This window comes from Leptonychotes weddellii, chromosome 13, assembly GCF_054177405.1.
Source record: "Leptonychotes weddellii isolate Sample4059 chromosome 13, ASM5417740v2, whole genome shotgun sequence".
Classification (NCBI taxonomy): domain Eukaryota; kingdom Metazoa; phylum Chordata; class Mammalia; order Carnivora; family Phocidae; genus Leptonychotes; species Leptonychotes weddellii.
This window is the reverse complement of record NC_138381.1, coordinates 14957532-14973716: the sequence shown is the minus strand read 5'-3', so window position 1 is coordinate 14973716 and position 16185 is coordinate 14957532. Positions and strand designations below refer to the sequence as shown.

Sequence of the window (16185 nt, the reverse complement as noted above, 5' to 3'; positions counted from 1 at the left end):
GATGTCCCCACTGTACACCGCCTGCGGGGCGGACGCGGCTCCCGGGGAGCGGAGTCCTGGGCTGCCCCGGCTTCCAGAATCCCTCAGCAGACTTTCGATTAACCGATGAATTTGGCTCAGAGAGGGGAGGATTAGGATTCCCTGTCTCCGTTCTTTGGATTCTGGATTAACTGGAGATGGGAGTGGGGGACGGGCAGGGATTGTCTCCCCTGCTTGGACATTTCCCATCTCCCCAACAGGGACTCTCTGTTTAAAATTACATAGGGGCCACCCTAGGCCAGTTGCTGACCTCTGGTCAAAGCCTGCCCCTCCCCAGGGGTCTCTCCCGGTCCTCCCCGTGTCATCCACACCAGTCCCGGTCACCCTCCCAGGCAGCAGAGGTGGGAGCTCAGACCCGCAGGGCGCAGAACTGGGTTTCGAGAGCGGGACAACCAATCCTGATGAACAGCCTGGACGGGCCTGGGGCCACAGCGTGGGGCCCCAGGACACGGAGCAAGGAGGGCCCCGCGGGGCCGCGGTCGCCTCTGGACCCCGTGGCTCCAGAAACGGGTGACCAGGAGAGGCGGGGCCCTCAGTCCCCCGCGTCCCTGCGGGAGAGAAAAATCGCCACCATAAATCCAGAGCCGTGGCGCGCGGTGTGATCACGACACTCCCGTGGGCAAGAAGACACTCCTCCAAAATGGGGAAAACGCGAAAACGGAAACGCCCCCGACGCGGGGGCCGTGGCCGGGGTGGCATAGCTCCGCGCGTCCGCGATCTCTGGATTAGCCCTTGGTCTCGGCTGGGCACCCGCCAGCGAGCACCCCAGGTCCCCAGGCCGCGCCTGACTCCGCCCTTCTCTCGGAGTGGTCCAATCCGAGGCATCCCTTCCCGCCCCGCCCCCAGGCCTGGAGCCCGGCCCTGCGCGGCTCCTAGCCAGGTACCCAGGAGCCCAAACGGAGCGATTCGGCTACAGACTCACCTGCCTTCCTCCCGCGGCAGGTCAGAGCGTGTGCTTTCTTCTGGGGAGGAGGCTCCCAAGGCCTCCCTCTTAGACTGACTGAATCCAGTCAACCTGAAGCAGCGCCTGCCTGGGGACCTAAGTCGCTGTGCTTGGACAACAGTGTCTTTCTTCCCCAAACCCTGTGGAACCACTCCCAACAGGTTCTTGCTCCCCTTCAGTGGACGCTGTAAGCGTCGCCTGAGCCAAACCCGCAGTCTCATTATGGAAGACTCAAGAACCATTTTTCAAGTGATGCAGGCTTACTGGGGAGACCTCCCCCCACCCCGAGTCCCTGAAAGACACCCCAAATCATAGCCAGCACAATCTAGTTTCCGAAGCCGGCGCCTCTGCAAAGGGCTTTTCGCAGCCATGAGCTTGAGCAGCATCCGCAGGTGTTTCAGGGTCGTCTGGCGCTTTAAGGCTCTTTAGCGCAAGTCATTCTAACCTCCAGCCTGAGTTAAGTCCTGGCTTCCGGCCTCTCCTGCACCTCTACTCCTGGAGCTCTTAGAGCTGCTCTGTTAGGCAGCCCCTAGGAGTGGGGGGAGAGGGGCTCTGGGGCTGTTGGAAGCTAGCACCCACCCCTCAGGATCTTAACTCCCATGTGGCCTAGTGAGTTGTGTTCCCGGGAGTTGAAATAGGAGCACTTACTCAGCAAGTGCTTCTGGAACACAGCAGTATGCTTGTGAACTGACCAGAGCTTCTGGTTACTCCAGCTCCAATGCTTGTAAGAGGTGTTATTTGAGGCAACTTCCCTGTGCCTCAGTTTCCTCATTTATAAAATGAGGCTAACTGTGTCTTCCTGGCATGGTCCTTGTGAGGCTTAAATGAATCAGTAGATGTAAGCTGCTTGTAAGAGTGCTGGCACATAATAAGCTCTCAGTGATCATTAGCTGTTAGTGTTTTGATCATTTTCCAAGGCTTTGTCCCTGAAATCCAGGTATGACTCACTCTGCTGGTGTCTAAAGAGACGGTTCAGAATGTTCATTCTCAGACGAAGTAGTAAAAGAGGAGAAAGAAGTGATGAAAAGCTGCAAGTGACAAAGCATAGGAAGAAAAGTGGTGCAAGGAGGCAAAATGAATAGTCATGGAAATGATCTAAAGGAAGCAAAGAAGATGCTGGTGGTAGGATGGGCAAGGTCAGAGGTGCCCAGGACTGCAGGAAGGAGAGGGAAGGCTGAGCAGGTACTCACCAGTGAACTTGGGAGTTCTCTGAATAAACCATTCCTAGGAAAAGGAGGGCATTAAAGGATGAAAGGATGGATGAAAGAGGATAGTCCAAACTGAAAGAAATTTACTTACACATTCATCCTGTTTACCTATTTTTTTTTCCATGCCAATGGCTGGGATCACTTGGCCAATCCATCCATTTCTCAACGAACATCCTTGTGAGAGAAAGTACAGGTATTACTTCCTACCTCTTGAGGGAAATAACAGATCCAATAAATCCTTACTGACCAGCCTGCTATATGCAAGGCACCACATGAGGGTCTAGGGGTACACACCCCTGATTATGCTATGGCCTCTCAGGACCCTCATGGCAAGGCCTGAGTCCTGTGATGAGACTTCCTCTACCCCCAGCCTCAGGACAGTCGTCCTTTGCCCAGGTCGGTTTCAGGAGCCCAAGAGTAGGACTGGGATAGCGTGGGCTCAGAGAAGCAGGATCACAGTATGTATTGCCTTGCTTGGTGCTTGGTAGTTCACACAAAGCCCTTACAGTTGATCTTACTGCATCTTTTCCACCTCCCAGGGACATAGGGTTCATTTAGACAAGGGAAGGGGGCTGGGGTGGCTCACTAACGTGCTAACGAACGACAAAACAGTAGTGGGTGGATGATGCTAACGCTCCGGCCGCATCTTTTCCAGTGCACTCAAAGCAACGAGGCCAGAGGACCTGCGCGGTGGGAAAGCGGGTTATTCCCCAGTCTGCCCGGCTTCCAGGATCCACTGCGGATACCGCGGCTGCTCAGGCTGGGAGTTCTGGGCTCTCCTTCTCGGGTGACTCCCCAAGTGCCGCGGGAGCTTCGGAAGCCGGCGGAGACCTCTGGATTCCCTCCCGCCCCAGAGAACAGCGGATACTGTCCACGACGCGCCCGCAAGGATGTGCGCTCCGGGGTCGCGGCGCAGAGCGCTCCAGAACACTGTCCTAGAGCACGGCAGCTAACCTGACGGGCACTGAACAGAACCGCGGGGTTGGGGGTTGAGGAGCGAGTTGGGGAAGCGAGAGAGAGGCGTGGGGATCAGAAGAGGAAAAATTGTTCTGCCCGAGTCTTCGGAGGACTAATGTCATCAGTCCTGGGTAGCAGCGGCTGGCACCGAGCCCGTGACCCGGACAGTGATCCAAGAGGGCCCTTGGGCAGCGACGGGCTGCAAGCAGGGAGGCGGGGCCCTCAGGGGTTCCGGACATTCAGCTCTCCCCCTGGGGAAGGTCGTGTAGACGTTTCCTATTGGGGTCAATCCTTCGAAGTAGCAGCCGCAGCTTGGCTATTGGGGTATAGAGGGCCTGGGAACGCGCAGGCAGCTGAGCCTTGGGCTCCAAACACCCCGAACCCCACACACTCGCGGCTCCCGCAAGCGTCAGGAGAGGAGCGCTCGGGGGTGGGGGGGTTGGGGGGAGCTCGGAGTCTCCGCAGCAGCAAAGCGCCCCCAGGAGGGTACGCAGGAGGGAGCCCCAGGTCCTGCGCGGTCCTCTGCTTTCCCTGACCCACCCCAACCGTCACCGCAGCCCCTCCCGTACCCCCATCCGCCTTCCTCCCCGCCACCGCAGTCCTGGGAGCCCTTAACCGGAGTCAAACCAAAACAAGGCAATCTTTAATTCTCCTCCCCAATATTTCAAACTACTCATACAAACAGTCCCTCAAACTCTATTTCTCGGCCTCCCCTTCTTCCCAGTTGTCGTTTTCCGGGGTGGCCACGCCGCCCGGGGAACAGCCGAGGTCAGGCGCTTTGGGTCCCCTGAACTCCGGGGGGCCGGGCCGCCTCTCCGCCTCCAGCAGCAGGGCCGGGGGTCCGTGGGGGTGGAGGGGCGGCCAGAGGCCAAAGGGCCTCGGCGGGCCGGAAGGTCAGTCCTCCCGGCCGAGCCAGGAGCAGACGCGCGTTCGAGACCCAAGCCTGGCTGCAGCATCAGGCGGCTCGGGAGGGTGGCCGTGTGGGGAACCCGGGGGGAAGGGGCGCGCGCCTGCGGGTCCGGGTCGGCTCCCAGGACTGTCGTCCGGCCCGATCTGGTCGCGGGTGCCCCTAGAGGGCCTGCCACGGCTTCCCGATGGCCTGGATGTGCTCCTTGGCCTTCAGGCGCAGAGCCGCGATGCTGCTGTTGCGCGGGTCCGCCTCGTCCAGGGGGAACTTGTCCCCGAAGCCCGGCGCGCAGGGGTAGGCAGACGGCGGCGGCCCGAGGGGCTGCAGACCCGGGCCCAGCGGCGGAGAGTTCAGGAAGGGCGGCGGCGGCGGCGGCGGCGTGTAGCTGGCGGGCAGGCTCTGCGGCGGCGGCCCGAAGCCCGGCAGGCTCTGCAGCGCCGTGGCGCCCCCGCCCGGCAGCGGCGACCCCAGCCACGGCTCGAGCGGCAGGGCGCCCCCCGCCGGCCCGCCGCCGCCGCCCGGGCCCGCCCCGAGGGGCGCCAGAGCCGCGGCGGGCGGGGAGCGGCTGAAGGAGAGGAGGGGCGAGTCTTGCAGCTTCATGGACGACACTTCGAGCTTCTCCTGCCGCCGCCACTTGGCCCGTCGGTTCTGGAACCACACCTGCGGAGGGCAGCACAGCGGCCGTCGGGCTGCGGCGGAGGCTCGGGCCGCGCCCCCGCCCTGCTCCCGGGGCAGCCCGGCCGGGACGACTCTCTCACCCCCAAAGAAAACTGCGGCTGCACTGTTTCGCACCACCTCCCCACCCCTACTTTCTCCTTTCTTTTCCACCCCGTTTTCTCCTTTTTGCCTCTTCCCTCCTCTCGTTTTTGGAAAGCAGATGTCACCAAATTTCGGGGACCTGCTGGTTGTCAGCTCCTCCTGGCACCTCGGTTTAGCAGTTGCTTCCTCTCTCTATGGTCCTGCTCTCACTGACTGTTGTTTGGGCTCAGACTCTCTCTTTTTTTTTTAATTAAAAAAAATATTTTATTCATTTATTTGGGAGAGAGAGAGCACAAGCAGGGGGAGCGGCGGGCAGAAGCAGGCTCCCGGCTGAGCAGGGAGCCCAACGCGGGGCTCCATCCCAGGACCCCGGGATCATGACCTGAGCGGAAGGCAGGCGCCCCCAGTTTCTGTGCTTTGCCTACCTTTTGTCTCTATTATAAACATATTTATAAACAGGGGCGCCTGGGTGGCTCAGTTGGTTAAACATATATATAAACAAATACTCCAAGTACCCTAAGTGGCAGCACTGGATGTTAAAATACAGCTATTTCCAGGAATTACTGGTTATGATAACTAGTAGAAAAAAGTGGTTTTATTTTATCCCAAGCTTATTTGAGTTGCTGCTTTAATAAGATCTTCATTCTTCTTTAACTGATATCCCTTTAGTATTTCTGATATTTCTTATAAATGGCTTTCAATGATTACAGTCATTTGTTTATTATATTTACCTTGAATTTTTTGGAGTCAATTTTGACATTAAGATAAGTTCAATGAATTCAATTTTTCTTTCTTTCTTTTTTCCCCCCTTTACATATAGAAAGTCTGCACCAAGAATGAAGTCTGGTTTCTTAATGATAAAACGTCCATTACTGATTTGGTAAAAGCCCAAGAAAGGGTGTAATTAGGGTTTCACTACCAAGTTCCTACCCCTGGAAACAGAACAGAGAGAACTGGTCTAGTTTGGTAGAGAATCTGAAAGAACTTTGGCCAAAGCGGTGGCTTCCTTTAATGGAAGGAAATAGGGGAATAGCTGAGACCTTAGAAGGGTAATGTATGTAATGCTAGGATTTGGGGGGAGGGGGAGGAAGAAAAAGAACAGAAAAGTTAGGTACCCTTGTCCCCTTCCACAAAAGATTCATCTCCATAGCTGGGGCCCTAATTTCCCCCAGAAACATTAGATATTTGCCGATAATAGAGAAAAGAGAAACATCAGCTTGGGGAGGGCTCCCATCCCACCCCTTCCTCCAATTCCATGCATGTCCCACTCTGGCCCCCCCAAATATCGGCTACTGCCTTCCACCCAGTATTCAAAGTCAGAGAGCTGAAGACTGGGATAGTCTACTCTTAGAGGGCTGTACTGCTGCCCTCCACGCAGCTGGAGGCCCACGGGAGCCCTCCCCCTCTGTCTGATTACATCAGAGCCATGGGTTAAGAACCCGCCATATGCAGGGCACTGTGCTGGCCCTGTGGTCACAGAGAAGTCGCAGACACTGTTCTCAAGAAGCTGACAACTTAGAGGAGGAGCCAAAATCCCTGAACAAATAAAGAGGGAGGAAGGAAGGTAGGACAGAGGTGGCATCAAGTGGGAAGGCAGCCCTGCGCTGGCTGTGTCTGTGGTCTGTGGGGGCACTGGGAGGCTTCGTCTCTCCTCTTCCTTCGTCTTTCACTTGTGTTCCTTTCTTCCCCCTACGGCAGCCTCTCTCCCTGAAAAGCAGGTACTAAAATGTCCACACCTTCAACCACATCCATCGCAGTTCCACCGCCCCAAATTAAGAGAAATTGAACTGTTCTTGCAAGTTAATCCTAAATTACATTAGGGAACTATTTTTTTTAAAACCACGGCATTTACTCATTACTTTAAACTCCTAATATAATAAGCAGAAGAGACAAAAGGCAAAAGCTTGTCCCCTTTTACCTTTAAGGTAAGGCTAAAAGCCCCCTAACATCTGAATATCTTCACTTCCTGGAAATCTAATTCATTAGACACACACAAAAATCCCACCTTAGTTCCACTGCCTTTCAGAGGTAGTGAAATTTGTTCCCAATGACTCCCTTTCAGGCCTCTGTAAACTCTCCTAATTTGGAAATCCTCCCAGATTTTTCACAGATGACTAGCAAATATTTAAGGCTTTCAAATATTTTAATGATCAGGGATTAAAGATAATTCAGCTTTAATTAAAGCAAAAACCCTTTTACAAAAAAAAAAAAAAAAGAAAGAAAGAAAAGAAAAAGAAAGAGAGAGAAAAGAAAAGGCCTCCCGGCAGCAGCGGGAAGTTTGGTTGGATGTGCACCAAAGAAGCAAAAGTCCGTTTCTTAAACAAATCCACCAAAAGTTTCAACTGCAGGCGCCAGGACCCTTGCAAGAAGGCTGGGTTTGGGTTTCTCGACAGGGTGAGCGCCAGCGACCAGGGTGGCATTTGGGGCCCCAGTGCGGGAGGCTGCCTACATCTCCTCCCTACTCACCGCCTCCCGCCCCAGTCCTGGCTGCGTCTAACGAGCTGTCGCTCTTCGTCTTGCCAGCCCTGTCTTAGTGCTCTCTTTAGGTTCAAAGAGGGAGACCCCCCAAAGGGAGATGCTACTACAAACTGGAACAGACTGTCCCAGGGGCGGTGGTGGGTCACCCACAAGGTCGGTGACGCGCCTCTGAGGCTCTGGGCGAGCTCCGTCGAGGAGGACCAATGGGAAGAGCGCCACAATACATGCGTGGACGCCCGGGGGTTCGGTGAGCACTCGCTGCAGCTTGGGCCTGGGGCCCTCCCCGGGGACCGATCTGGGCGCTTTACCTGGACCCGGACTTCGGGTAGGTTGACTTTGCCGGCCAGCTCCTCGCGGCTGTACACGTCGGGGTAGTGCGACTTCTCGAACGCGCGTTCCAGCTCGTGCAGCTGGTATGTGGTGAAGGTCGTGCGGTTCCGCCGGTGCTTCTTCTTGGGCTCCTCCTCCGACAGCTTCGCGTCCCCGGTGGCGGGACCGACCGGCAGCCCTGGGCTCGGCCGTGCCTCCCCAGGCTCCTTGGGGCAATAGGGTCGAGGGGCTGGGACGAAGAGGCCCCAGACGGTCAGAGACACTCCGGGAGTTATCTCTGGGCCCACTCCGCCTACCCTTGGGCGCCGGCAGCGGGACGCGGGCTCCTCCCGGGCGCGGGACCAGGAGGTCGGGGAAAGGCTGTGAGGGGCCCCTAAGATTTCTCGGAACGCAAATTGGAGCCTCCTGCTCTACACAGCCCGACTCCGCGCCCAAATGCCTTAATAAAGGTTAAGGCAGGGGCTTATTCGTCTTGCGGAGCTCCTAAGTTTGGGCACCCCCTCAGGGCCCCGCAGCAGCCAGGGGTGCACACTCACCTTCGTACTCCGGAGCAGGCGCCGGGGCAGGCTGCGGGGAGGGCTCGCCGCCTCCCCCGGGCGCCTTGGGGCAGGCGGCCCGCGCTCCCGGCCTCCTATCCCGCTCCTTCGCGCCCCGGGCGCCCGGCTCCGCGGAGAAGGAACCGAGGATCGCGTCGTCCTTGGTAAATCCCAGGATAGCCTCGATGCTGTGCAGCCGCGAGGTGCTTCCTCCCGGGCTGCGGAGCAGGTGGCCGGCAAGCGAGAAGCTGCCGTCGGCCATGGCGGGGGCGCAGCCGGGCAGGTGCATGGGGAGCGCCAGGAGGCCGGAGGGCGCGGCCCGCGCTCTCGCAGCGCCGCCTGCCTTGGAGACCGAGAGAAGAGGCTCGAAGTCGGCGCTTCCCGGGTACCGCCGTCCCACCCGCGGCGTCCGGACCCAAGGTCAAGCTTGGCGGGTGACGCGGGCCCGGGCTGCGCGCGCCGGAGGTGGGCGAGCGCTCGGCCCACGGCGGCCTGGGTCTCTGCCGAAGTCTGAAGTTCGGACTCGGGGTAGCTGGGGCTCCGGGGGCTAAAGGCTGCGAGCCCGTTCGCCCCGGCTCCTCCCCTCCTGCCCCGGACCCAGCCTCTTCCCTCGGCCCCTCCCTCGGCAGCGGGGCGGGTCTTTCCCTCAGGGTCCCAGTGCTGCCACTCCGGGCGGGGCCGGCACTGCGAACTTTCCACCTTCCACCTCTCGATCCGCTCCAAACGCTCTAAACACGTCTCGGGGGGAACCGGCGGTGGGATGTTTGACAGACCTGGGGACCCCGCTCTGGGACCCGCTTCCCCCGTCTGGCCTCAATGGGGCCGACGCCCCTGGTCTCACCTTCCCCCAGTACCCCGTGGGTTTGCCTCCCTTCTTGGGCTTCCCCCCCACCCCGCCCCCCCGATCACTCCCGCGACCCCAGAGTCGCCTCCGCCCTCGGGCTCACTTCCTCGGCCGGGCTGAGCGCCCGGGGCGACCTTTGGAAAGACAGAGCGGACGGGCGGCTGCCCTGCTCTACGGCGTAGGACGTCGGGCCACGCACGCTTCTTCCCAGTTTTGAAATTTGCCTTCTCTCTCCCTCTTTTTACCCCCAAGGGCACTCCCCTTTCGGCTCCGTAGTCCGAAGCCTTCGGGTTTATTTTATTTGTCTATATATGTTTAACCGCTCCTTCCTGTCCCCTCGGACTCGCGCGCCCGTAGGCTCGCTCACCCCAGCGCCAGCCCCAGGAGGCGGTGGGGCCATCTGTCCCTGCGCGCCCGGTGACCTCGAGTGCCCGACCGCCCAGCAGGAGGCTGGGAGGCCCCGAGACGGACCTGCTGCCGGGCTCAGGCCCGGCGCGGGTGGGGTAGGGGGAACCCGCCTTCACTCTCGTAGACTGTCCCGCGGGACCCCTCTCCCCGCCAACAGTCTCCAGACCCAGGAGATGTCCCAGCCTCAGGCTGACGGGGCAAGGACCTTCGTCTGGGGTGAAGGCCTCGCACTTCTCTGGGGGGTTATAGGCGTAATCTGCTTGCATTTCTTTGCACTTTGGGAGCCCCACGAGGCTTCCTTGGCCCAGAATGAGAGTCGCAGGCCAGGTGGAATGATGGTTACTGCCGACAAGTGTTTTTTCACGTGTGCGGGTGCTGTGGTCCGCGCTGTGAAGGCTGACACTTCTCAACTTTGATGCCCGACCCGAGGCCACACACCCCCCCCGCCCCCGTCCCTCTTCTCTAAACTATTAGCGGGAAACGTGAACCAAAATGCTTTCCTAAAGGTCTGAGGACCTAGAGATTCCTTTCCTTTTCCCCACTTTTATTGCGATATAATTGACATACAGCGCTGTGTGAGTTGAAGGTGTACAGTGTAATGATTTGGTTTACCTGTATAGTGAAATGATTACCAAGATAAGTTTAGTTAACACCTCATGATCTCATACAGATACAAAATAGAGATTCTTAAAATGTCCTCTGCAGCAGGAGCTCTGATCCCCACACAGGGACGTCTCCCCCACCCCCACCATTAGTTTCTCTCTGTTTGCATTCAGACAAGGGTTTACTGCCTCCCTTCTGAGGGTCCCACACTCAGGTGGGCCATGCCAGCACCACAGAAGAAAAGAAAGGCTGGGTGCTTGCCTTGAGAAGTTTAACAGCCAGCCTGGGAGACAAGACAACAGAAGAAACAAGAGAAAAGCACATTATCTTCCAACCCTCACTTCTATTTTTTTTTTTTTAAAGTTTATTTATTTAAGTAATCTCTATACCTAACGTGGGGCTAGAATTCAGGACCTCATGAGATCAAGAGCTGCATGCTTTTCTGACTGAGCCAGCCAGGCACCCCCCAATCCTTTAAATTGGTGTTAGAAGGGCACTCAAAAGGACATGTGACCACATTAAGGATCATGAAATGATTAATTCTCTATGATGGGCATATGCAAGTGGTCATTACACAAATCACTCTATTTTTTAGTAGACCTATAAAAAGGTAAATTAAAATAGCAGGCAGGTGAGTTTGCAGTAGATATTGAGCTACAGGTTCAAGTAAAAATTATGTTTTATTTTAAAGATTTATTTATTTTTATTTGAGAGAGAGAGAGTGGAGGAGGGTCAGGGAGAGAGAGAGAATCTCAAGCAGACTCCTTGCTGAGCAAGGAGCTGGTTGCAGGCTCCATCCCAGGACCCTGAGATCATGACCTGAGCCGAAATCAAGAGTCAAATGCTTAACCGACTGAGCCACCCAGGCGCCCCAGAAGTGACGTTTTATTTTAAGAAAAAGCTACGTTAATGATAATCAATATGCACCTTATAGCTTTCAGAATCCTTTCACATTTTTCCCATCAGAGGATGCTCACAATCCTGTGAGGTGAGCAGGACAAATGCCTTTGTCCCCATTTTATAGAAGAGGACACTGAGGCTGTTAAGGGGAGAGGTCAGGACTAGAACTCAGACCACGGGACTCCTTGTCCAGCGTTTTCTGCCTATGGCTCATTTGTAATAAAGGTTGTAGAGTGGGATGTTTTTGAAAAGAATAAAAGCCCATCTTAGCCTGCAGTCCATCCTTAATCCTTCCCTGAGACTGGCCACTGAATCTAAGAGGCTGAAGTAATGGCAGCTTAGCTTCCCGGAGAAGTGAAGCCAGAGCCCGTAGACAGAGGCCTTTGGGGCGCTGGTGTCCCAGACTAGTGAACAAATCCTTGGGAGGTTCCCATCTCAGTCCAGGCAAAGCCTGTCCCTGGGGCCCTCGGGCTTTCTAGGCTGTCGAAGGCAACTGTCCCTGCAAAGGGTCTGGTGGCACCCCCACAATGTCCCAAATGCCAGTTACATAGACCTGGTGGCTGCCCGAGTGGCTGACTGGTGTTTGTTGTTTTCCCTATGACCAAGAATGCTTTTTATGTAAACTTCCCCAATATTAAATTGATCTCTATAATCACTGCTCAACAAAGATTGGCAGTGTTTTCTTAAGCTTCTGCCCACACGCTAAGGGGCTTAGAGCCTTGTTTTCCAAAGTTAATTCCCTCTGGGATTGCCCAGCTCTCCCTAATAGGTCCAGGTGAGGTTAGCTTTTATTTACTGTTTATTTCAGAGTCTTGAGAGAAAAGCAGAAAAGGCTTCAACAGCCACTGGCGAGGGACTTCGGGGGAAACAGGGCAAAGCAGGACAAGGGGAGGTTGGGGCTTTCTTTGTGCGCGACATAAAGAGCTAGTCAATGGCATTGTGGGCGCGGTGGAGGGTACTCCAAGCAATCAGCCGGGGGTCATTGTTAGGGGCTAATCTACATGTGTATTTCCCAAGAACTCGATTAGGGAAGATGAATGGACTCGGCCATGTCCCTAATTCTAGCATGGAGCTCGCTGCATTTTTCCAGCAGTTACACCGGCTCATAATCAGCCGAACTTCAGCAAAAGTAAGGAGCCTGCCTTCTGAACTCCACCTCTATTTAATTCATTAATTCATTAGGTGGATCAAAGAAAAATCCGTCCTGCCAGCCCCCACATGCGGGCTGAACCTAGACATAGCTAAAGCCCCTTTAAACTTGGCATGGCTCAGAGAAACCTTTCCAGTAGTGAGGAGAGTGGGGGTGGTCGGGGCTTGGGAAGGTCTTTAGAGTGGGAGGTTCCGTGTGACGTGGGAAGGACAATATGGAACAATAATTGAAGTGGGGTGGGGTGAGAGGGGGAGATTTTGAGGAGAAAGGGAATAAGGACAGGCTAGCATGAAGAAAATGAAATCTAAATGTAACCAGCAATTATGGGAAGTTGTAGTGTAAAGTGGCTCTTTTGTCTTGGATGGATGCGGGAGGTCCCATTTCTGGAAGCATTCTAGGTGGACTGCTTCCCCCAGAACCCTCTTGCGGGAAATGGCCCATTGTACGGTGATTTCCCTGTGCGCCGGGTGAGCAGGTGACACGTTCACAAAGTGAGCTAATGGCGTCTGACTGTGGCGTCTAGTAATTTCACCTTGAAGCGGTGTTTGAGGTTTTGGCGAAAAAGGTTTATTTAAGGGCTTATATGATATCACTTCACGTGTGTAAAACCAACTCTATCATCTGCATGTAGATTCTTCCTTCAGTAGATGTATTTTAATCCTGGAATAACTCCTCTTGTCTCACACTCCTCCTATTAGCTCATACATGTTCTTTCAGGGAAATATATAAATAAATTTATCGAATACTAATGCTATGCCAGTGGGCACTCTTCTGAGAGTGAATTTACGTGGATTACCTAATTAGTCCTCACAGTAACCCTGTGAGATAGTCAATATTATCTCCTCTTATAGACGAGGCATCTGAAACACAGATTGAATCACGTGCCAAGGTTTCAGGGTTTGGGGTGGAATCTGGACCTAGGTGTTTTTCAGTAATGTGTCCATCTAACCACTATGTGCACTGCCCCCCAATACGGCGTGTTTACATGATAAGCACTGTGAATCTTCCCGTGACTCTAAGAGAACTAGCAGATGAAATAAGAACATTTGGGAGTCAAAGGATATAGGAATACTATGGAAATCAAGAGTCCGAGGCTTAACTGACTGAACCACCCAGTATATTTTTAAGCATCAGCCCTGTGTCATTTATTCTGTCTTCCTTTGATGCTATGAATTCTCCCCTATACTATACTGTACATTGCATGTCACGTCATGGGCACGATATACAAGATGCTGACCGTTGTAAAAAAAAAAAAAATCACTAAACTGTCTTTAATTCGGACACAGTGAGTTCAGAGATAAAACACACAGTGCTTGTTTGTCTCTCACTACCAAATCTTCCTAACCAATAAAATATTTTCCTAGTTGAAGCACAGCAGAAGGAAAATCAGGAAAATGTTCTCAGAAATGCTTATTAGAAAACCCATTTTTACAAGTAGACAACCAATAATGAATATTGTTGGCCACTTTCATCAGATTGGCACAAGAGATAAAACACTTCCTATACATCAGTTTACCACTCACTATGGCAATCTAAATATCTTCTAGTATTTTCAGACTGAGGTGGGGTAAATGTTGATAAAAAGATACTGCAGTGAATTATTATTTACCCCATCACATAATTGTGGCTAAAACACACCAACCAATGAAGGGATGGGCATCATATAGGCATTTCTGGCTGAATGGAGATCCTCTCAGATGGGCAGATGGAAACAGACATTTTACCTAATCACAAGATGAAACCAAGGGCATTTGGGAGCTGTTGAGTTTCCCCGGTAGCATTATGCTGTTTGAAAGACTTCCTTTTGTGTAAGAACAGAGACCACAGCTCTCCGCAGATCATCCATTAATTGGCAAGAAGTCTGTCCTCCTTTGGCATCCCTGTTGTTTCCCAATTACGGTATTTTTAGGAACACCATCACTTAAAACTAGCCTCTGATTTAGTTTTCTTGTATTTCAGAGGATCACATGTTTAAGACTTAGAAGGAAAAGCTTGGTGATTATCTTGTCTGTTCTCCCACTGCTAGCCCCCACCTTTCCTTCGGAGATCTGGGAATCTGGGAAACCGGGGTCCAGAGAGAGGAAGTGATCTGCCCATGATGAGATAAAATGGCTGTGGCAGGGCTCGGACTAGGGGCCAGTCTCCGGACTCCCTGACTCTTCCACAGGCCACTGTGGCTTTACCACTGCCACGCTGAGCTCTCAGGAGTCCTACGCTTGGAAGTCCCATGCTTGTCTTTGGAGTAAGTGTGCGCATGAGTCCTGGAGGAATACGTTTATTGAACGAACACAATGAAGTTACTCTTCCACTACTCCCCAATCATTTACCAACCCAATTACCTTGGCCTTGGTCCTGAGCTTGCTTTTGCAGCTGATGCCAATCCAAGTAGCCTCCACGTAAGAGGAAAAATTCCCTTGGCAATAGATTTGCAGGGCATTTGGGCAAACAACCCGTGTGCCGGAATCAGCCAGCAGGGGCTTGTGAGAGCCGATGGGTTAGTATCCCTTCCCAGCTCTGAGTTCGCAGACGCCACATTAGTGGCTTGAAACAAGTCATAGTCACAGTTAGGCAAGCCCCGAAAATCAAAGCATTCTCCCTCTTCTCTTTCTCCACCCCCCATTAGTGGTCTAAAAATATTAACTAGCATACCAATGTTCTTACTTCATTAAAGAGTGAAGAAATCAGAAAGTATTATTATTATTATTATTAAAGCTAAGATATGATCTATTGGGTAAGAGATGTCCACTTTTTTTGCTAATAAAATGGAGCATTTAAATCATTATCTCAGAATATATAAATAAAAGAGGGAAACTTGGATTTCTGCCAAAGAAATGGGCTCTTTTTTTTTAGTTGTTAGGAGCAAAGCTATATTAAGATAATTCCTCTTTACTTGTTTTCTAATTAAACTAATTGAATTCAGAGTGTCTAAGGGAAGCACAAGAGACATTTATCTCAAGGGGATGATGGTCTTGAAGCCCAGCAATCCTCTTTAGAGTGCTAAGAAGGTAAATCCGAGGATGACCATTCTGCAGCAGCCTTGACCCACCCCCCCACTCAGAGTTTGGCCATCTCTAGCAGTCTCCTCCCCTCTTCTTTTTGAAAGGACAGTTATCAGGAGTCAATTCTCATTTCACTTTCACAGCACCCTGTGAGTCAAGACTTACCCCTCCCCACTTACCTGGCCTCACTGAACACTTCTGGCCACTCTCCTATCTGCTCCTACTTGCTCACGGAGCTACAGCCATATTGGTCTTTTTCTCTTCTTGAAATCCTCCAAGCCCCTTCCTGCCTCAGGACCCTTGCACTGACTACTCTCACTGCCTGGAATGCTACCCCCCGCCATGTTCACATAATCCTTCTTGTCATTTTATTTTTCTCATAGCACCTTCCATTCTCCAAAACTATCTTATGTATTGTTTGTGTAATTGTTTGTTACCTGTCTTCCCTCATTAGAATCTAAGCTGCGTGAGAATAGGGACCTTGTCTATCGGATCCCTAGCATCCAGAACATGTGCTACACATCGTGGTGGTTGATTTCATGACTAACAGCAAGGAACTGTATTTTATAGATGAGGAAACTAAGGTTAAGAAACTTGTCTAATTGGGGCGCCTGGGTGGCTCAGTTGGTTAAGCGACTGCCTTCGGCTCAGGTCATGATCCTGGAGTCCTGGGATCGAGTCCCGCATCGGGCTCCCTGCTCGGCGGGGAGCCTGCTTCTCCCTCTGACCCTCCCCCCTCTCATGTACTCGCGCTCTCTCTCATTCTCTCTGTCTCAAATAAATAAATAAAATCTTAAAAAAAAAAAAAGAAACTTGTCTAATTTCAGATAGCTATTAATTAGCACAAGTACATATTTTTTCACATCCTTATCATCAGTCATCTGAAGTCCTTCTAAGTATTAGCTATTTCCCAGGTGTTTGGAAAATGTCAAACTGCTTTGAGGTCCTTCCTATGTAGTCGACAGAAACCATTTGATCGCTTTCAAAAGTCAGTTCAGGCCACTCCAGTCTTGTTAGCATCAGTGCTGTCTGGGGTTTCCTCTCTGGTCTTTGATGTGAGTGTTCATCGAATGAGGAGCCAGGCCCCATGCAATGCCCCAGCCACCATGCTCAGAGCCACCCCC

At 53.0% G+C, this 16185-nt stretch overlaps 1 protein-coding gene across 1 annotated transcript; it reads right to left on the bottom strand.

Annotated features, from left to right (window-relative positions):
* Nucleotides 1-4216: 4216 nt before the first annotated feature.
* On the bottom strand, nt 4217-8446 carry RAX (retina and anterior neural fold homeobox). The gene is made up of 3 exons (XM_006734844.2): nt 8158-8446; nt 7600-7850; nt 4217-4714 (listed from the first exon to the last, which is right to left on the bottom strand). Exons 1-3 carry the CDS (start codon nt 8444-8446, stop codon nt 4217-4219), a joined length of 1038 nt encoding a protein of 345 aa, XP_006734907.2.
* Between the last annotated feature and the right edge of the window lie 7739 nt (nt 8447-16185).

Excerpts from the sequence above, each read along its gene's own strand:
- RAX (XM_006734844.2), bottom strand. The coding sequence starts at position 8,446 with ATGCACCTGCCCGGCTGCGCCCCCGCCATGGCCGACGGCAGCTTCTCG. Across the intron at positions 7,851-8,157 it reads GCCTGCTCCGGAGTACGAAG|CCCCTCGACCCTATTGCCCC; the intron begins GTGAGTGTGCAC and ends TCTTCGTCCCAG. Across the intron at positions 4,715-7,599 it reads TACCCGAAGTCCGGGTCCAG|GTGTGGTTCCAGAACCGACG; the intron begins GTAAAGCGCCCA and ends TGCCCTCCGCAG.